This window comes from Gopherus flavomarginatus, chromosome 19, assembly GCF_025201925.1.
Source record: "Gopherus flavomarginatus isolate rGopFla2 chromosome 19, rGopFla2.mat.asm, whole genome shotgun sequence".
NCBI classification, from domain to species: Eukaryota; Metazoa; Chordata; order Testudines; family Testudinidae; genus Gopherus; species Gopherus flavomarginatus.
In genome coordinates, this window is record NC_066635.1 from 5,904,487 (window position 1) to 5,926,151 (window position 21,665).

Genomic DNA, 21,665 nt, shown 5'->3' on the forward strand with positions numbered 1-21,665 from the left:
ATACTCCTATTTGTATGCATGTACCATTCTTGTACCTGAAGCTAGAAATATGAAGTATAACTCTGAAGTCCTATTGTAATTATGCAAAGGGTGAGCCATTAATGGTGGTTTAGAACCTTGATGGCTCCCATTGACTAAGGACAATTGGTTGTAAATGGTTTATCTATCTGCAAGCCTTCCTGTGTAAGTGTGAGCCAAACCAAGAAGAATGAAGACTAAGGGTCTTGCAGTGACATGTGACCATGTCACCTGATAATGAAATCCATCTTAAATCTGGTATTTTTCCATTTAGAAGGAGGGGTGGGGACCCAGAGACACAAAAGATTCCCACTGTGTTCCAAAGCTATAAAAGGGGGTGGTGCCGGACAACGGGGCTGCCAGTCATGAGAAAACCCCATACCACCTGAGATGTGTGTTGGAATGAACAAGGACTGTACCAGGGGAAAAGGACTGGCCCCAGACTAGGAAGGAGTCTATTCTGTGAAAAAAAGCTTATTGGAACATCTCTGAGGGTGAGCTATTACCTGTAATCAGTTTCTTAATGTATTAGGCTTAAACTTGCGTGTTTTATTTTTCTTTGTGACTTACTTTGTTGTCTGTTATTACTTGAAACCACTTAAATCCTACTTTTTATACTTAATAAAATCACTTGTTTATTAATAAACTCACAGTAAGTGATTACTGATGGGGGAGCAAACAGCTGTGCATCTCTCTCTATCAATGATATAGAGGGTGAACAATTTACAAATTTACCCTGTATAACCTTTCTATAGAGTCAAACGGATTTATTTGGGGTTTGGATCCTATTGGGAACTGGGTGCTGGAGACAGGTAGCCTGCTGAGCTGTTTTCAGTTAAGTCTGCAGTTTTGGGGGCATGGCCCAGATCCTGGGTCTATGTTGCAGCAGGCTGGAGTGTCTGGCTCAACAAGGCAGAGTTCTGGAAGTCCCAGGCTGGCAGGGAAACCAGGCTCAGAAGTAATTTCAGCACATCAGGTAACAGTCCCAAGGGGATCTCTATGACCAAACCTGTCACATCTGGAATAAAAACTGCTAGAATCTTAGGAGTACAGGTATCACCAGTGTTCCCAAGATCACAAAGGTTACAAAGGAAAGAGATGCCTCAACTGAGCATTAATCATGGCTGAAGTAAGCAGCATCTTTCAGCTAAAGTTGTTCAAATAGCTTTACTACTCCCTTTTTATCAACGTTGCACACTTGTAATGACTTTAGAGGGCTTCAAGCCATAAATGTTCCTTCCAAAGAGAAAAGAGCTGCAGATACTGGAACAAATGGCATTAAAAGCCAAAGGCCAAATTCTGCCCTCTGATATGCACCTACACTTCTCAGTGAGCACAATGGGAGTCACGTGCAAGGACGTATCTTTCTAAATAGAACTGAAATGAGAACGGACTATTTAGCACAGCAATAAAGCCATAGATTCTACTTCTATCAAGGTATTTTAAATCTGTGCTACTATAAAGGAACAGCTTCAGGAGGTGATCTACTTGAAAGTGTAATATGGACACAAAGAGATGAGAAATCACTACTGTTATCTAATGAAGTTCCACACAAAGAGTTAAAAAGCTAGTTTATCATTTATTCACTGAATTCCATAAAGCTGTGTCCCTGTTCATCTTCTTCCAAACTCTAAAGCCAGAACAAGAATGTACAGAAAGCGAATAATGTGACAATAACTCTGAACACTAATGGCATGATAGTATAAGACACTTTGGCTATACTACAATTTCTTGGTACTAGATTAGGCCAAGTCCCCACACAAAGGAACCAAATATAACACACAAGCAGCAATGCATAATTTTCACTTGTAATACAATAAACTTAAAATCAAGTTTAGATTTAATCACACACAACCAAGAAAATCCTATGTCTAGCTGTGTGACAACTCAATGACTGAGTGGAACAAATTCTGTTTTACACTAAACAAGAAGCTGTGTGGGTGTAGCCCAAATTTCAGTATAATCTGAAGGCAGAACTTCACCCACTGAGTCCAGATTCTGATACAAGGGGACAGAACAATTAAGGTTGTTCTATTGACACTGCACTGATTTGAGTGACTTTTTCGGGATTTTAGGTAGCCCCCTTTCCCCCCTCCCCCACACTTCCATAGCACCTTTCATCTAATGCGCTCAAGACACTTTGTAGAAAAGGATTAAGCACCATAATACCCATTGAGACAAGTTCTGTTCTCCAGAGAGAAAAAGCAATTTGCTCAAAGGCAAAAAAACCTGGAGGCAGAGCCAAGAACAGAACTCAGGAGTCCTCAGTCCTAGTGTTCTAACTATAAGAGTACAGAATGGGGGGGAGAGGGGAGAGGCATATAGAATAGTTACTGGGTAAGTGCCAGTATGACCCTGCCCTCAAGTCAGTGCATCTCAAGCTATATCTGATGGTTTTGTTTGATTTCAGTTGTAAACTTTTTTTAAAAATGGGTTTATAGTACAGATTTAACATTTGTTCTTAGCTACAAAGTGTGGCACACAGTCTCAGCAGCCCGTTTTAAAAAAAAAAACGCAACAAAAATGGAAGTTTGGATGGATTTTTATTTGGCATCTAAAGTTCCAAGAGATCCAGCACAAAACCATTTAAAAAAAAAAAAAAAAAAGGCAATTCTGAGGCCACTGGTACTTACCATGATGCGAGCATTTGGGGCAGAAGAAAGTTAAGAACTACTGAATTTGATTGTGGGTTACTGGATTTGAGCAGCAATTTTCTCATATATATTAGCTCTTTCCCTCAAAGCTGCATGACTCTGCACACGTACAGGAAGTGAACTGAATGCTGTAGGCCCTAAGGTAGGTACATTTTTGGGAATCCCTGCAAATTATCTTGAAAGCAATTAATTCATTCATTTAGTGTCAGGACAAAAACATTTTAAGAAGCATCTATTTTCAGCTACTTTTGTCCAAAATGCTTATGGAAACAATTTTTGAGAGCTTATTGTTTGAGAATAATAATTTGGTTTTGTCCCACACAAAAGCCTGGAATTGCACAAATACAGATATGACTCCACACCTAGCAATCCTCCCTTGTTAAGAAAAAGCGCTAGCAAAGGAAATCAGGGCAGTGCCAGCATAGGCACTAACTGCTGCTGGCATTTTAATGATGCTGTTGCTCATCATGGCTCACAGTAGGGTTAGACTAAGTCAGGGGAGTCAACAGGTGGACCATGGGCCAAATCTGGACCATAAGACGCTTTTGAACAGATCCCCAAATTTTTGTTTATCATCATTATCATCATCTCTGAAGTCTGGACCTTGACTACACACTGACCAAGAAATTTGGACCTGGGGACCTGGCCTAAGTGGTAAGAACACCTGTGGCTGGACCACCCTCCTGTCACTATTACCATCAGGGGAGCTAGAACATTTTTATGAACAGCTGATATGCAAAGGACATTAATCCACTGTAGTCTCAGATTAGCTAATGATTTCATGCACCATCCAGGAAAAGTGCAAAGAAGGTACTTCAGACAAATGTTCCAGCATCGTTAAAAATAATTTAAATACGTTTCTTTAAGTTGGAAATGTTTAGTGCAACCTAAGGACTGGTCTAACTTTTTTTAAAACCACTAACTGCAAATGTTCAAGCCTATATAGTTATAGCAGTACAAAAACTGTGTTCAGACAAGACTTTAGGAGTTAAATACTTCCTGATATTACTGGAAATATCACATTTTAGTGTTACCATGCAAAACGCTATCACAGTCAAACACTGTAACAAATAATTATCAGAAGTAGCCTCAGCATATGTGCATAAGTTGCTTTTAGGTTTGGGCTGCCTTTTTTTTTGGGCAAATATTGTTCTCCGTACTAAAAGTGGGGATCTGTTACATTATTAAAGTTGTTCTTCCACCACATTATTTTATGACGGCAAACAACTCAAGCTTTTGCTAGAACTTGGTCAAGAAGTGTTTGAATGTGGAGTAAAAACTGACTTTTTAGGAGTAGAAACCTTAATCAAAATAGAAGACAACCACATCTAGGCTGAAAAATTCTAGGACAAATTTCAGTTTGAGTCATTAAGTTTAAACACCATCAGTGTGCTGTGCTGAACAGAGGAAGACGGTCATTAAAAATGGCTCCATTCCCCCTCCCACTGATACATTCCTTCAAGTTTTTCAACCCCCTTCCACACTTTTCCTTTCCTGAAAGTGCGCGTCAAGCAATGGGATCAACCATATTTACATATCAACATGATTATTTATACATCTGTTGAAACAACCGTAATGAAGGAGTGGTTATTTTCCTAGCTTCTGTTCCCACCACCTTGCAAAACACAAGTTTGTTTTGAATGGACACTGTCTAGCAGTTGTATGTCTTTTGAAGCTTACTTTAAAATTTCTTCATTAAGAGAGGCCCAACTTCAAAGCCAAAAAAAACCCCAAAACACTATTTTTATCATGGGAATTATAAGAAACCCTTACCCGCAATGAAGCGGCTACAATAGTCTTAAAAACCTCAATTCTAAGTGAAATTGAACATCTGAAGAGGTTTTGCTGCCTGTGAAGCTTACACTGTACAAAAGCTGCCAATTATAAAGGGACAGAATTCGCTCACTTCTAAGATCCATCTAAAATGCGCCTCTAGTAACTCTGATACCATATACCAAGTCAAAATATTCAGGATCCATATACACTATCAAATTGGTTACAATGAAGAATAATGTAGGACCAACCTAGTTACAACATGATTTGGACATTCCTATATGGATGGGATCAGAGTAAACCATGTTATAACCAGGTTAAATGACATGATCTCACTTTTATTTCAACTATGAGAAACACTGACAATTATTTTCATAGTATAAGTGAGCCCTAACAGTCTAATATTACAAGAAAACCTACAGAAAGCTTTCAACAAGACGTCCATTCAGAGAAATACCATATTTACATGTGAAAGGCAGTCCTACAACATTATGAGACATGGTTATTTTACTTAAACCTCGACTGCTCCCCCCAAACAATGATATCTACTTCTCATTACACCTCAACGGATCTAGCACTAACCCAAAGCAGCCCAATGGGGCAGTGGAATGATGATGTTAATAAGGACCAGTTCATAGGTTACTGGTAGCTTTAATTTCTAGTTCACACTGTCCTGCACTATAGCCACAGAATTGCAACTCAGAACTGTAGATAGCAGGTATAAATTAACAGTTTCTTTGTATCTTTGCTAACTTTATATGTAGTCTGGGCAGTTTAAATGAATTTTAAAACAAAGACCCCCCCAATCCTGCAAATTTATGCACAAGCATGAACGCTATACATATATATAGTTATGCATGTTCATAAGTCTGTCTTTGTAGGATCAGGGCCTAAGTATAAAAACCTGACATCTAGTAAAGGCAAATAAACTGAATTAGGAGGCCATTATTGTTTTAGTTTTATAGCTAGAACAGTCAAAAAAAATGTAGCTAAGCTGTTGAATTCCATCAGGTTCATGTTTGTTTATTCAGTCACTATCTCAAAAGGAAATATTGGGGGAGGGAGGGAGAAGTAGTCAAGATCAAGTAATCTTGTCTAGTTAACCTTCTTTAATAAAGCAGAAAGACTATTAGCCAAACCTTGCATATCATCTATAATAATACTGGTCTTCTTTGTAAAGCACACTGAAATCTATTGATATAAAGCACTATACAAGACCTAGGTGATATTACTATAATAAGTCACCATATACAGAACATACTTTCCTGCCAGAGGGTTATCGGCCACTAGGCTACAGAACCCTGGCTCTAAATTCTATTTCTGAGCCTCTCTCTCTCTCTTTTTTTTTTTTTAAAAGGCATCTAGAAAGAATCTTGGTTTATAGCATGTAAAATACTTTACTTCAAAGAGTGGTCTCTTTGAGAAGCCTTGTATCACATCTATCAGATATAAAACATACCAAGTGTCTTTATGATCATCATTCTAAGTCTTGTCCTATTCCAATATAAGTAATGTTCCCTGGGCTAAATCTTTAGTATCTCAGTGCAGGCTGATCAGTGTAATTTTAGAAAGCAACTACCTTCAGCCTTCTGTGCTCAAAGATCTGAATTGTGTTAGCTTAAACACGGAAACCAAAGCAGTTAAATAGCAAGATATTACAAATACATTTGCAGGTATTGGGATTAAATCACTTACGTTAATCCAGACATATGACCTCTTCCATCCATTTCATATCCCCCTCTACCTCCTCCCTGTGAACCGCCGTATCCTCTATTATCTTCTCCATACCTACTCTTTTCACGTCGACCATCTAGAGAACCACAAAGTATGTGTAAATTGCACTGCAAGATTATATTAAACCCATTGCTTAAATTTGCTAGTTAAAAATAAATAAAAGACTTCCATGTTTTAAACTCTTCTTGCATCTGTTCCGCGCAATCACAAGGCCTAAACCAAGTCCTGGTTTATCTCCCTCGATTACTATGGGACGGGATATTCCTTAGAATGTGGATACTACCATATTCTGGTACATCACATTTTGCAAAAAAATCAATCCATAGTGCCTACAATCTCAACTGAGTTTCTCCTACCCTGAAAAAGACAGACGCAGTTTGGTTAAAGGCTATGTTTTAACCTTCACATCACTTGTTTGTCAAGACAGAAGCTGAGACATTGGTGCTGTGATAAGTAAAGCAGATCACACCACTGTCCAGAGAGGTAAAGACAGACTCCAAGGTGCCTAGCATGCTATGCATAAGGAGATATTTCTACCCTCCACTTCCCAGTAACCCTCCAATACAGGCAGGCAAATAAGAGCACAAAGTACTGAAATATGGAACCAGTGATAGTCAGCTCTGGCCCTGCAGTTTTCACGATACCAGTGAACGAACGAGAAAGCCTTCCCCCCGCCCCCCCAAGTCTCCCACTAGTTCTGCCTTTACTCCACCTGCAAAGTTTCTTATTCTCCTCCTCCCCCCATGGTGCTTCAGACTCACCATCTTGCTTCACTCCCCACTTGTGTCTAGTCTGGAAAAAAAAAGAGTGAAACAAAGAAGAGACCCTGCCGTGACAGCCACCAGGGCAGAAGGATGTAGCTAAACTGCTGCAAGCTGATGGGAGAGCATAAACAGAGGGAGCAAAAACCTCAAGAAACTACAGGCTCCTTTTCCTTAGCAGCTTTGACAAAGTGGCAGAACTTGAACAAGTGCAGCTTCCTTCTCCTGGATTCTGCCCACAGGACTCAGCTCCCTTTCAGAGCCCCTCTCTTCTTTTCAAAACACACTTTAAGGAGGGGAGGGACAAGAAAAATTCCTTACATGCAGGGAAAGTCATTTCATCTGCCTGTCAACTCCCTGTAGACAGTTTTCATCTCCTATGAACACAGCCAGACCTCCACAAGGAAGTGACACAGGCAGCAAATTTATAATCTCTCTAAATATCTTCATTTTTTTCCTCAAAAGGCGACTGTGCTCCTAGACACTGGAAAGGATGGAAAGCCCTTTTGGTGGGCCTCATCCTTATAGACATTCACTTCCCTCCCTCCTCTTAAAAATATAAACACTCCCAGTGAAAGAAACAACAGGGGGGCTGAAAAGGGCTTGCCAATCACCTGTTATTGTTTAATGTAACTAAGAAAGGCAGCTGCCGGCTTGGGATGAAGATCCTTATAACATTAGTGTTGATCAGGGCATCCACCCTCCAACCCAAAATGAAAACCTCTCTTCCCCCACATAAGGAAGAACAAGGTGAAAAAAAGTTTCAGGAATCAGAAAATAATCATCAAAAGGTGCAGAAAAATCACACACACTTGTGGACACAATTTTTGACCCCACCAAGTCATGTGTAGTTAGTAAGAGTTCTCCATCGTGCTACAAGAAACACTCACCACTTTGGAGAAAAAGGCTTTCACTGCTTTCCACTTCCACCCAAATAATAATCTGTATGCAGCAACCCAGAACGTTTCATATCACAAAACAGAACAAAGTTCTTCAATTTAACTTGGCTAAAGATGCTACACTCATTCTGCATGCTCTACCTTGCGTGTTGTGACTGAAGCTTTCCTTTTGCTGTGACTGATAGGATTTCTGATGCTGACCATATGAACCTTGTTGCTGGTCATAGCTTGACTGCTGGTCATATGAGCCCTGCTGCTGGCCGTAGTCTGACTGTTGGTCATATGATCCTTGCTGCTGACCATAGCTTGACTTGGGTTCATATGAAGAGGCTCTTCCACTGAAAATAAAGAGGAATAATTATTAGACAGTAAACAGAGTTTATATTCCCAGTATAGAGAGAGTAGAATAATGGCTACAAATGCAATGATTCTGGTCAGACTTCCTAGTCGTGATTTCCTTCAGGACTCAAAAAACAGAACAAAAAGAAAAAAAAATAATCACCTTTATTTATATAGAAATACTACACTGTTTGACCTGGCTAAGTGTGGCTTCAAATACAAGGGAGCAGAAACGTGTGTATCATCATCACTATCAGCACCAACATCTGTTTAACAGCAGAAACAAATCAACAGAAAATGCTAACACGATAGGAAACATGGGTTTTATTTTATTGTTTTCTATTGATAATTTTAGCAATCATAGTGAAAATCCAGACAGCTAGTGCAAGGACTGTTCCTCCTGGTTTATACGTACTTGCACAAAGATCCTGGACCAAATTCAGCCACAGAGTAATTGAGTCAACAGTGTGCCCCTGTTGCTAAGAAGGCTAACAGCATTTTGGGCTGTATAAGTAGGAGCATTGCCAGCAGATCGAGGAATGTGATCATTCCCCTCTATTTGGCATTAGTGAGGCCTCATCTGGAGTACTGTGTCCAGTTTTGGGCTCCACACTACAAGAAGGATGTGGAAAAATTGGGAAGAGTTCAGTGGAGGAGGACAACAAAAATTATTAGGGGGCTAGAGCACATGACTTACGAGGAGAGGCTGAAGGAACTGGGATTATTTAGTCTGCAGAACAGAAGAATGAGGGGGGATTTGATAGCTGTTTTCAACTACTTGAAAGGGAGTTCCAAAGAGGATGGATCTAGACTGTTCTCAGTGGTGGCAGATGACAGAACAAGGAGCAATGGTCTCAAGTTGCAGTGGGGGAGGTTTAGGTTGGATATTAGGAAAAACTTTTTCACTAGGAGGGTGGTGAAGCACTGGAATGGGTTCCCTAGGGAGGTGGTGAAATCTCCTTCCTTAGAGGTTTTTAAGGTCAGGCTTGACAAAGCCCTGGCTGGGATGATTTAGTTGGAGACTGGTCCTGCTTTGAGCAGGGGGTTGGACTAAATGAGCTCCTGAGGTCTCTTCCAACCCTGATATTCTATGATTCTAAGAGTTACACTAAGGATGAATTTGGTCCTCCATGCTCTTCAGGATAAGAAAATTGTCTCTCTTTGGGAAACCATCTGGATTCAAAGTAAATTATATCAAATATGAAGTTCTAACTATATATTTCTCAAACTCTGAAAAGCCATTCTTCCAGAAAACATCTGGGTACAAATGGGCAATTGTATATGATACCTGGGAATTCAAATCTAAAAATACCCTAGAAGAGCTCTATGATTTAAATGTGAAACCACTATTTCAGCAAATTAAAGAAGAAGAGCCACAGTCAAATAAGTATTTTGCAAAGGATATCTTTCTTCTTTCAACATCTTCGTGTAGTCATGCCAGATAAAACTGTAGCAGAAACACCATGGATGACGATAGAAATTTATACGGAATAAGAAAAGACCAAGAGTGAGTGCAGACACTGTGTACAGATCCATTAAGCAGCCAGCTCAAAGCAGTAGCAGATTAGAGGTGCCCTAACCCAGACAGCAGTGAGTCTTTACTGAAGAAGAAAATTGTGGCAGTGTAAATACCGCTAGGCTACCATGGATTAATAAAAAATTCACACCCTCCAGAAATGTACACACATCCTTTAGCAAAGGCTACTCTATGAGTTTGGAATAGAACTAGAGAGAAGTTCTTTTCCCTTGCCAACTATACCCATCACAAATAATCCAGCTCTTAACCCACATTATGAACCAGAGAATGTTAAAGACTGGGAGAGCCATTGAAATACGTACAGTTGACCAGCTATTCAATACAGAACACAGCACACTTGTCCAATTTTGGGGGGAAAATTAATATTTGACAGACATAGTTAAAAGACTAGATACGTGTAATCAGAGATTTCAATTGCTTTAATTAAAGAAAAATCACTAGAAACAACATGTTCAAACAGGCTTGAATGGCCGTGTTATGATGCTCACAAATATGGGAACATCCTGGTAACCAGAGAGCTCTGAGGATTATATTATTTGTATAGTGCCTCCTTAAACAAAAGGTCAGCTTTAATAGTTTTGTTTCTGATATTTACATATGAAAGATTTGTAAACCTGTTAAAACTTCCTAAATAAACAAACAGTAGTTAAACAACAAAAAGAGTCTTAATCCACTGCATGATTCCTAAAGCTTCCTGCTGTTGAGACAAACATCAGACCCCTACTGTAGTTTGCTTTCCCCATCTTATTTCCTAAATCAAGACTGGCTGAACAAGAAAAAACAGCAGGCAATTGGCATTTAAAGTCTTTAGTTGTCAAATATCTAGACTGTCCTACGGTGTCCTGGCACCAAATTGGTTTACACACAATTCTGTAGTCAAGCATTTGTATCTGTGACTATAAGACTAGTGACTCCTTCCACTTCTAGAGGAGTCATGCAAAGTATCTTACAGTGAAAGTAGGTGGCCTTTAAGAAAGTCAAATACCTCAAATATCTATTGATGTTCTATTTAGATCATATTGTATTAGTAAATAACTTTTAAATAAAACATTATCCATGGTGTCAACAATATAAGCAATAAGGAAGCCACAGAAATCAGGACTAAGAATTGTTAGTACAGACAATTGCTAGTATGACTGTTTAATCCATTTATCAGAAAATTACATTTCCATTTAAAGTTTCCAGAGCTGGGAGCTGGAGGATGTTCTTAAAGGCTGCTCTAATAAGTTTCCTAATAAAGCTATCTAACAAGGTGTCTCTGGCAGACAATGCTTGAAATGTACGTGGTTAACTTTCTTTCCTTACCCTCCAGATGATTCTTTTTGTTGTTCCTGATTGCCGTAAGACGGTTGGCCATATGAGCTCTGATTCTTATTTTCATAACCAGATCCTCCACTATATCCTTGTTGTGAAGTTTGTCCATAACCTGAAAATTGAACAGGGGAATTTTTTATGTAATCAAACCATGAATATTTACTAGACAGTAAATTTGGCAAGCTAGCCAACCTGTTTGACTTTGTCCATAGTTTCCTTGATAACTTCCATAGTTCTGTCCATAAGAGGAACTCTCTCCACCCTGCCCATAGCCAGAATAACCCTGTAATTTAGAGAAAGATTTCAAGCAGAGGTAAGATCCACTAAAGGAAACAATGTCTTTCCTTGTCTAGACTAGGGGTTTGCATCAGTGCAGCTTTATTCCACTGATGACTGATATTGGGCTATATCTTAATGCAGACAAGTCAACCCAACAATCATCATCTCTTACTCAGAAAAAAAAAAAATTTGAGTAGCACAAACTGTATTTCAACCTACCTGTGGTGCTTGTCCATAATTTTGATTGCCATATGATGAATAGCTGTAAAATACAGACACTGTCAAATAAACTTCAATCAAGTATTAGATTAAAAAAAAACACACAGTATAAGTATATAGTAAACTATGCTATGTAAACTGCAAGTTTCTTGTAATTACTGTGATTTGGGACTATTTCTAATTTAAGTTTTATCATCTATGTATTTAACCTATGTGCCTACTGTGATAAGCAGATTAGAAATGCAGAGATAAAATAATAGTTGACTAAGATGAAAGATTAGGTAAACAAAAGCTGGAGAATTTAAACTCAGATTCTGTTTCAAGTATAGATTTTAGGGTATAGGCACTGAGCCTTGTTATAATTTTCCAGAATACCCTATAATGAAAATGCAGCAAAGAATCCTGTGGCACCTTATAGACTAACAGACGTTTTGGAGCATGAGCTTTCGTGGGTGAATACCCACTTCCTCAGATGCATGTCTATAAGGTGCCACAGGATTCTTTGCTGCTTTTACAGATCCAGACTAACACGGCTACCCTCTGATACTATAATGAAAATGGATCTTATATGAATCCAAATTATTCAAAATTAAAGAACACTTAAAAAGGTCAAGTACCAAAACACACAAAGCATACTAACAGATTAAGTCAGTTGCCTTTTAATCAGGGCCGGCTCCAGCTTTTGTGCCGCCCCACGCAGTGAAGCGAGAAAAGCTCTACTGTGCTGCTTCATTCTTCGGCAGTAATTTAGTGGCAGGTCCTTCGCTCTGAGAGGGACTGAGGGACCTGCCACCAAAGACCCGGATGTGCTGCCCCTTTCCATTGGCTGCCCCAAGCACCTGCTTCCTTCGCTGGTGCCTGGAGCCGGCCCTGCTTTTACTCAAGTACTGTGCCTATGATAATCTGCTGAGGAGTCCAACAATATTGTAGCTCATCCTCATGAAAAACTGCACCAGCTTCAGACTACAGTTAGGTGATATTGTCCCATTTTCCTGAATCCATCATGAACGTCACAGAAAAGTTATGAACTAAAATAAGGTATGTTCAGCTGTGTAAAACATACATCACTATGACCTATTTAACCATATGTTAATGTACACAGATATATTGTAGACACTTTCACTAAAACACTCAGGTGTATCCAGGATTTTAATACTTTTGTAAAGGGATACTATTATCTAGAATATCTTTTTCACAATTCAGATTATTATAATACTGCACAAATTCCAGAATCAAGTTAAATTCTGCAAACGTGCACAAACTTAGTTGTAGTCCATTTTTCCAATTTCAATGCAACACTTTTAAATATCAACTTCACATGGTGAAACCCAGATTTAGGCCGATATCCTGCTATTGGATCTACCTGGGGAGAGCCCCAGCAAATTCACTGAAACTGTGTATGGGCATAAAGGTCTGCCCGTGTAGATCCAATTGTAAAACTGGGGTATTAGTGTTATAACACAAGCCAGCTATTGTATTTACATTTTATGTGCAGCTGAGAGCCAACTCCCTACAATTGGTTATAAGAGGCATTCTGGGAATGAAAGAGCTTAAGAGAGCCACTTGTCCAATAACAAACACATACAAGTGATTGTGAAGCAGCCCTGTAATTTTAAAAGCATGGGAAAGATTGGCACATGGAAAACACCAGTGGCTATTTTATGAATCAGTTTTTAAATTTCTTATCTATGAATTTATTAATTTCAGAAAGCACAAAGGTAGGTTAAGTTAAGTTATTTCAACTAGTTTTGGGAAGAAAATTTACCTTACTTGCTACTTCTGACTACCTATTTTGCCCAATGTCTTACTACTTACCATGTCTGACTGCACCTTAAGAAAGTAACAAAAAGAAAAAAATACTTGTGTATATTTATGGAATCATCCACACACACATTCAAAAGTACTTATTATGTTAGCCACTCTCACTTTGACCTAAACCTATTTACTTTCTTTCCCTCATGAATATTTGTAACCAAATGTAAATTCTTGTAGGATATCTTAATAAGGGAGCTTGTGGGTCGAACTCTGTGCCTAAAGCTCGCTGAGAATGTGGGCCTGATATGGTGGTACAAGGTATCAAATCTCATGAGGGGAATCTTGAATTCACCCACTATTTTTTGCAGACCCACACAACAACTGACAGCATTAAAAAAAGGCACACATACCTCTGCTGCTGGCCCTCAGACTGACTGTAACTTCCAGAATCTATTAAAAAATATATATATATTTTTTTAGTAAGCAGCACTGAACACTTCCAATTCACCCAAATGAGACCTCAATTCTAGAGCACCTAGGTAAGGACTAACAAGAAAAAGTCTCATAAATAGAGTGAAGACAGTAAGAACCAAAGGCAGAAGTAAACGGTTAATCCAGAATTTCTTCTGAGTCGTTTATAGATTTTCAATGAATTCAAAGAAATGAGTTCTGCATAAAAAAAGTCAACCTATGCATGCATGCATGCACTATATGTTTATTACACAGTTTTTAGAGAAGTCAAAAGGGACAGTTACCAAAACAGCACTGTGTCAAAAAGTCATTAAAGGACATCAACTTAAAAAAAAAAAAAAAAAAAAGACATTTCTTTGAAAGTCTTATCTATTACTTTCAGAAGTAGCTCCTAAAATTATTGTAAATGAAACAGAGAAAAAAATTATTTTCTCAGGTTACTTTGTGCATTTGACAGCATTTATCAGTTTAGCTATTTTCCTTGTATAGTCAGACAGTTTCCCCTTTCATCTGCAAGAGAAAATCATTTTTTTAAATCTGTTTGTAAAACAACAAAACTATTAGTGGAACTCAGGCAAGTGCAGTACTTGTAACTACTCTCACCATGCTTTTTGAAATACAGATTTTACTTTGATGACATCACTTCAAGTCTCAAGAATTGCATGACTGATGAATGGGCACCCTCTGATGGCTAGAGAATGCAATACCATTATAGATTAAGAGTACACCATAAATATCTTAAAATAAAGAAATCAGGCAAAGCCAAATCTGTCAGTTTTATCTGATGTCCATTTTAAGACAATGGGTTATGTTAAAGAGCTCTTCTTGGCAAAGGAGCTGAGGGTACGGTGGAATTTGGGGGAGTATTAATGGAAAGAAAGGCCTTCCTCCACTCCATGACATTCTCTGCCTTTTGGCAGTGGCAGGAAAATTATAATCACCAGCACAAGCCAGACAGAAACCCCAGTTTTGGTTGTTCATTTACAAAGGATGCAAGTTGTCCGAACAAAGGTCAAGACTTTACTACTCTACTTCCAAATGATGGAATCTTTCTGATAGCGGGCAAACAGATTCAAACACTGCAAGTACATTAAAACAATATGGATTTTGAGAGAGAAATCTCAGAACTACAGCAATTAAGCTCAAGTTAAACCTGTACTTTGTAAAACATCTTAATAAGGGCCCTAAGCAGCAAACTCTGCACCTGAAGCTCCCCGTGAATATACTATTACCACATCAGGTCTACGAATCTAGACTTTAAAAGCTATCAGAGCAACATTAGGGTGAGCATGCCCATTGCCTGGTATCAGGGATTTAATATTTTGGAACTGTGAATTGCCTTTCCCTTATAGATTAGGCCTACCATATCCCTCCCTCTACAACAGTTATGAATAAAGGCAGATTTCCTTGGCTTTTTACATTTTAATGGCTGATACCATTTACAATGGGTAATGTCAAAAACTCTTGATAGAGCTGGTGAAATGGTATCGGTTAGAGCAGTGGTGGGTAACCTGCAGCCCACCGGGGTAATCTGATTGCGAACTGTGAGACATTTTGCTGATGTTGACCGTGCGCAGGCATGGTCCTCCGCAGCTCCCAGTGGCCGCGGTTCATCACTTCTGGCCAATGGGAGCTACGGGCAGCAGCGCACAGCAGGGACATGATGGCCGCCACTTCCCGCAGGTCCCTTTGGCTGGGAACAGCAAAACGCAGCCACTGGGAGCTGTGGGGGGCCAAGCCTGTGCATGGTCAACATCAGCAAAATATCTCACAGCCCACCATCAGATTCCCCTGACAGGTCACATGCGGCCCGCAGGCTGCCCATCACTGTGTTAGAGACTGAACTTTACAAGTCATCTACATATGTCACTTACCCATTCCCATGCCAGCTTTGGTCCCTTTAGAACCTACACTACCAGTCACAACCAAAATTTTAACAATTTGTGTAATTACTTTTTACAAGTACTTCCTCAATTCACCTGCAATCCAATCCAAATTTAAGTCTCCAGAGATGAGAAATCTGAACATAACTATGGTTTCTATTTATATCACTCTACACAGCCAAGCCTACTTTCACAGTCCACTATTAACTTTTGGTGATCTCACTCCACCTCTCTCCTTCATCTACCCAGGCTCACACCTCTCTCTCTTCTCTTACATGGCCTGTCTCTGCAAACTTAGTATGTCAAAAACTGAATTCATCTGACCACTCTAACCATCTCAACTATCCTTGACTCTCAAGATCACAAGCTTGTTTTTAATTTTTGACTTTGTTTTCCTTGACTCACATCGGATCTTGACAAATATTGTTGTTTCTCACTCTAAAAAGTTGCTAAAATCTCTTATCTGTCACCATTAGTGAAACTGTGGGTTCATTCCATGATTCTTTCACCTGGAATACTGTGGCCTCTTCTTTTCCAGCCTCCCTCACTCTCACCACTTCAATCGCGCCAACACATTGGAGATAAAATTATATCCATTCCTGCTGCTCTAACCATGTTTCCCCCTTCCATCCAACAAAAGTCTTCCCTGCACTTTCCACTGTCCTCACTTTCAAGAGGAAGATGCAACACAATCCCTCCCAGCAGCCTACATCTCAGCTCACTTCTCCTGGCTCTCCTCACGTGACACACACCATGCATACTCTTTTCTCTTTTGTCACTCCTTCTCTACTCCACTCCCACCTTCCTGTCATTATTCATACTGCTGCCTACACTATTTTTCCAAATCCATTTTTTTTAACTAGTTCTCCACTGCTGACCTCTCAGTGATGTCTATTCCTTCTCTTTTACCCTCCCTTATTCTCAATTTCAAAAAAGTTAAACATTAGCACTTAAATTATTAAGTTTTCCATGAAAAATATATCTACATGTTATAAACCTAGCCCCTCCCTTCACCTTGTCTAATTAAGGACTCAATCCTGCCTATATTTACATAAGTGCTTAAATGGAAGGCCACATGTAAGTCTTAGCAAGATCAGGGCCTTACCCGGTAAGCTACTCAGGGCCGGAACTTCTAAAAAACACCACACAAAGGCAATAACTATTTTAAGATGGTAGTATCACATTTCCAGCTTTGTAAAAACAATATTTACTAAAACCTGAGATCAACAGAGAGATTTTACAGGTTCTTAAATTGAAACAAAGTTTAGATGGTTATTTTGGGAGTTATTGTATATGCTATTTTTTAAAAACCTGTAAGAAGTCCCCAGAGGCCTTGGCTGGGACAGCGCCTATCAGTAAATCAGCCTCCTCGGCAGTTTTTCTGGAATTCAAGTTCCTTGATTTATTAGCATCTGAGACAACTCTGCCTCTAAATTTTATCTTTTATGAGGAGTATTGCGAGTTTGAGCAACACAGTGAGGAAAAAATGGAAAAACCTATTCTCAAATTGCAAACTGTTAAACTCTTTGGGATGTGGGGAGAAAATGTCTACAATTTTGCTGCCAAGTCTCACTCAGTGGGAAAGAGACCAATCTCATTCTCAATTTTTAAGCCACTTTTGAAATCTTTTCTTTATGGTGAAAGACTGTCCTCTGTGCATTTCCACAAGACACTTAACATCTCATGCCTTTCTTATCCATTCTCTATCATCCAAATCAGCCTGAGACAGCACTGTAATAACCCAACCCTGACAAAATAAGGCTGACCCTCGGAAGCACCTGCAACCACAGGACTTCTATCTTCTCCCTCAACTGCCATTGCTGCAGAGCTTAAAATAGATTTTGTTTTTATAATCAAGCAGAAACAGCAATGTTTTATTTTTATATTGTCTCCCCACCCCCACAGCCCTCCATCTACAATCCATTCTAGGTATCATGGATCCTGTGAATACAGGACACTTTCCCAAGGTATCAGCACCAGAAGCCAGACACATTTTTGCATGTTGACGGATGCAAAGGGACTGGTGCGTTCTCAAGGAAGCCCCATGGAGATTATGGAGCAGTTAATGCTGTGACAGGGCAGCCTCTACTCCCCACCCCATCTATGAAGAGCCTCAATCCATTGAGGCAGGTGCTCTTTTTAAATCAGGGGGTAGAGGATGTACAGGCCCCTCTCTCAGCTTTCTGCTAGGGATGAGGAAAAGGCGACAGCCCCTTGGGCTATGTAGATGTGCTTGCAGGCCCACAGGCCCATGGAAAGTGAGATGCCACGGTCACCCGGCGCAATCACAGCTAGAAGCGGGAGCAGTGTTCACCCTGATCCGGTGGGTGCCAGGAACCACACAACCCCCAGGGTCACCCTCACAGCCACTGACAGGGGACATACGCCTTCAAGTGCTGCGTTGTCACTCCCCAAAAGGCGCCCAGAGCCTAGCCCAACGAGGACACGTAAGAGGGCCCCTGCTCACCCCACAGGAGCCCCCATGAGCAGGGAGCCACCCCACGTCCATGCTCCTAGGAGAGAAGGCACCCCCCCCCCCGACACAGGGGGCGGAGCTGCCCCAACGCTCCCCCCCCCAGGGGAGAGACACCCCTCCCCGACACAGGGGGGCGGGGCTGCCCCAACGCTCCCCCCCCCGAGGGGAGAGACACCCCTCCCCGACACAGGGGGGGCAGGGCTGCCCCAACGCTCCCCCCCCCCGAGGGGAGAGACACCCCTCCCCGACACAGGGGGGGCAGGGCTGCCCCAACGCTCCCCCCCCCCGAGGGGAGAGACACCCCTCCCCGACACAGGGGGCAGGGCTGCCCCAACGCTCCCCCCCGCAGGGGAGAGACACCCCTCCCCGACACGGGGGGGCGGGGCTGCCCCAACGCTCCCCCCCCCAGGGGAGAGACACCCCTCCCCGACACGGGGGGGCGGGGCTGCCCCAACGCTCCCCCCCAGGGGAGAGACACCCCTCCCCGACACAGGGGGGCGGGGCTGCCCCCACGCTCCCCCCCCAGGGGAAGACGAGGCCAGGGGAGGGAAGCGGGAGAAACAGTGAGTCCAACATGGCGGCGGCCAGGCCCGTTTCCACCTGGCTGCGGCACACGCCGCCCCGCCCCGCCCGGAGCGAGGCACTCACCGGAAGCCATCCTGGCCGCCGCCGCTGGCGCGAGAGGGAAGGAGGCCGAAGCCGAGGCCTGAGCGCCGCGCCGGCCCCACGCGCCCCGAACAGCGCTCGCGCCGACTGCGGGCCCGCGCCGCCAATCCGCGAGCGCGGCGCCTACCACCCGGCTGCAAAGGGGAGGAAGGGGTGGAGCGTACCATTTAGTTGCAATTCGGGGGGTGGAGCTGTACCAATGTGCAAAGGAGGGGGCGCGGAGTCTACCATATCTAGCTTGATTTTATTTAAGGCGACACAGCCTCCGGCTGAAGCAAGGCCATTTGGCACGGCCCCACTCCGTGCATGGGATGTTGGAGTGCACCCCCACCAGCAGGGCTTGCGTCCCCTCCCAGAGCGCTGCCCTGTGGCTCCCTGCCTGCCGGGCTCCACAGGAACCTGCAGCATGTTCCTCCAGCTCCTAGGCTTAGGGGCAGCCAGGGGGCTCCGCACACTGCCCCCACCCCAAGCGTCGGCTCTCCAGCTCAGAGCCCACTCCTGCACCCTGAACGCATTGCTGGCCCCACTCTGGAGCCCTCATCCCCTCCTGCACCCAGAGCCTCTGAGCAACGGGGGGCAGGGGGGAGAGTGGAGTGAGCGGGGGGACTCAAAGGAGGGGCAGGGTAAGGCTGTTCGGTTTTGTGCGAGTCCAAAGTTGGCAGCCCTACCTAAGCCTGGCTTACCCACGCCGACGCCATGGCCTAGCAAGCGTGGACCCTGCTCTGCTGTACACTGTTGCTGTGAGCATTACAACCACCTCGTGCCTTATCCTGCCGTATTTGCTCAGCTGAAGCAGGAGCCGCCGCGCAGAACAATGTGATGCCACGCAAGCAGCATGAGGCCACTTTCATAGACTAGTGCAAAGAGCTTTCCCCAGCCCTGAGGCACAGCAATACTAAAATAAGAGCTGCTCTGACAGCGGAGAAGCGAGGGGCGCTAGCTTTGTGGAACCTTGCAACGCCAGATTGCTACCGGTCAGGGGAGAATCACTTCGGAGTGGGTAAATCTACCATGGGGTCTGCTCTGAACCTAATTTGCCAGGGCAATAAATAGATTTCTGCTAAGCAGGGTAGTGACCCTGGGCAACGTGCAGGACATAGTGGATGGTTTTGCTGTGATGCGGTTCCCTAACTGCGGTGGGGCAATAGGCAGAACGCATATCCCTATCTTGGCACCAAACCACCTTGCCAAAGAGTACATAAAGCAAAAGGGGTACTTCTCAATGGTGTTGCAAGCACTGGTGGATCACGGGATGGTCGGGAAAGATGCATCTTTAGGAACGCACCCATCTTTAGGAACACAGATCTATTCAGAAAGCTGCAAGCAGGGACTGCTTTTCCAGACTCCAAAATAACCAATGGTGAGGTTGAAATGCCGGTAGTGATGCTGGGAGACCCAGCCTACCCCTTCCTCCCACAGCTCATGAAGCCATACACAGACAGCCTGGACATCAGTCAGGAGTGGTTCAGCCATAGACTGAGCAAGTGGAATGTGCCTTTGGATGTTTAAAAGCCCGCTGGCGTAGTTTGCTTACTAGGTTAGACCTAGCGAGAGCAATATCCCCATTGTTGTTGCTGCAGGCTGTGTGCTCCATTAATATCTGTGAAACAAACGGAGAAAAGTTTCCGGCGGGGTAGGGGTGTTGAGGAAGATAGCCTGGCAGCCAGCATTGAGCAGCCAAACACCAGGGCAATAAGAAGAGCACATCAAGGCATACTGCGTCTCCATGAGGCTTTGAAAACTAGTTTTATCAATGTCCCACAGGGATGTGACCCTTATGTGTGTTGTTCCTTACCAAGCTGTCCCCCAGGTACTCCCCTGTAAACTACAGCCCTGCTAACCCCCGTGTGCTGAATGAATAAAGAGCCTTTTCTCCTCAATCTATTAATTTTTATTATCCTCACGAACACTGAGAGACAGCAAAGAAAAGTAAGATAACCTGGGGCTAAGGGACTGATAACACTGGGAAGGGGAGAGAGAGACAAGGACAGCTTGTTTACAGTTACACTGCAATAGCAATCAAAGGTGTGAGAATGGGTACCTTCTGGTCTTCCCCCTCAGGAGCCCAAAGCATCCCCACCGCAGACCCCCAGCCCCACCGCTGGATGACCGGGGGCAGAGGGGCAAGGCCCCAGCCCTGGTCCACCGCAGCCTCAGGCCCAGAGCCCCTGGAGAGCGCAGCGACAGCACCCCCAGTTCCAGGGCTCCAGGTGTCTGGGCAGCATGGCCGGCGCACCCTCAGCCCTGGGGCTCCAGGTATCTGGACAGCGCGGTCGCTGCGCCCCTGCCCCGGGGCGCACCCAGTCCTGGTGCTCGGGCAGCTGGGTGACACAGTTGTCGCACCCCCCACCCCAGTGGTCAGGTGGCCGATCAGCACGGTCACTGCACCCCCAGCCCCAGGGCTCCGGGTGGCCCCCAGTCCTGGCACTTGGGTGGCCAGCCCCGGAGTGCTGTGCAGGCAGCGCGACCCAGCACCAGTTGCTCCAGCGGCCCTGAGTCCCTGCAGGAGGCATGCTGGCCTGGGGGAGGGGCCACAATAGGCTGTCCCCTTGCCTATACCCACTGCCCATGCTCAATGCACTTCCCTGCAAGCCACAACGTAAGCAGAACCCCTGGCTACTGCAAGAGTCGATTTGCTGCTGCAGCCATGGTGAGTAAGGCTACGAGCCAGGGGCAGGAGATCTTGTGCTGCAGCTTTTATTCAGACATCCTTGGGATCAGTGGTTCCAACCTCAGCACAGCCCTCTTTCCCATAGCAACCGGGATGGTGCTTGAGGACAGGCAAAGCCCCGCAAATAGTTTGATTGTTACAAAAGCAGCACCGGGTTGGGGTTGAAGGGAGACAAACAGCTGAGGCCACATCAGTGTTGAGTGGAGCGGGATAGTT

At 43.3% G+C, this 21,665-nt stretch overlaps 1 protein-coding gene across 5 annotated transcripts in view; it reads right to left on the reverse strand.

The window, feature by feature from the left end:
• The window catches only part of TAF15 (TATA-box binding protein associated factor 15), a 34,491-nt gene that overhangs the window by 10,223 nt on the left and 2,603 nt on the right, over positions 1 to 21,665 (reverse strand). For 2 of the 5 annotated variants that reach the window (XM_050929645.1, XM_050929644.1), the window contains exons 1-7: positions 18,761 to 18,876; positions 13,693 to 13,732; positions 11,528 to 11,570; positions 11,222 to 11,312; positions 11,021 to 11,117; positions 7,981 to 8,177; positions 6,141 to 6,255 (exon numbers count right to left, since the gene is read on the reverse strand). In XM_050929645.1, the coding sequence (XP_050785602.1) occupies positions 6,141 to 6,255; positions 7,981 to 8,177; positions 11,021 to 11,117; positions 11,222 to 11,312; positions 11,528 to 11,570; positions 13,693 to 13,732; positions 18,761 to 18,770 (593 nt within the window). In that variant the 5' untranslated portion in view covers positions 18,771 to 18,876. Of the gene's footprint in view, positions 1 to 6,140; positions 6,256 to 7,980; positions 8,178 to 11,020; positions 11,142 to 11,221; positions 11,313 to 11,527; positions 11,571 to 13,692; positions 13,733 to 18,760; positions 18,877 to 21,665 lie in introns of those variants that run through there. The other 3 variants (XM_050929642.1, XM_050929640.1, XM_050929643.1) reach the window with 2 other exon arrangements.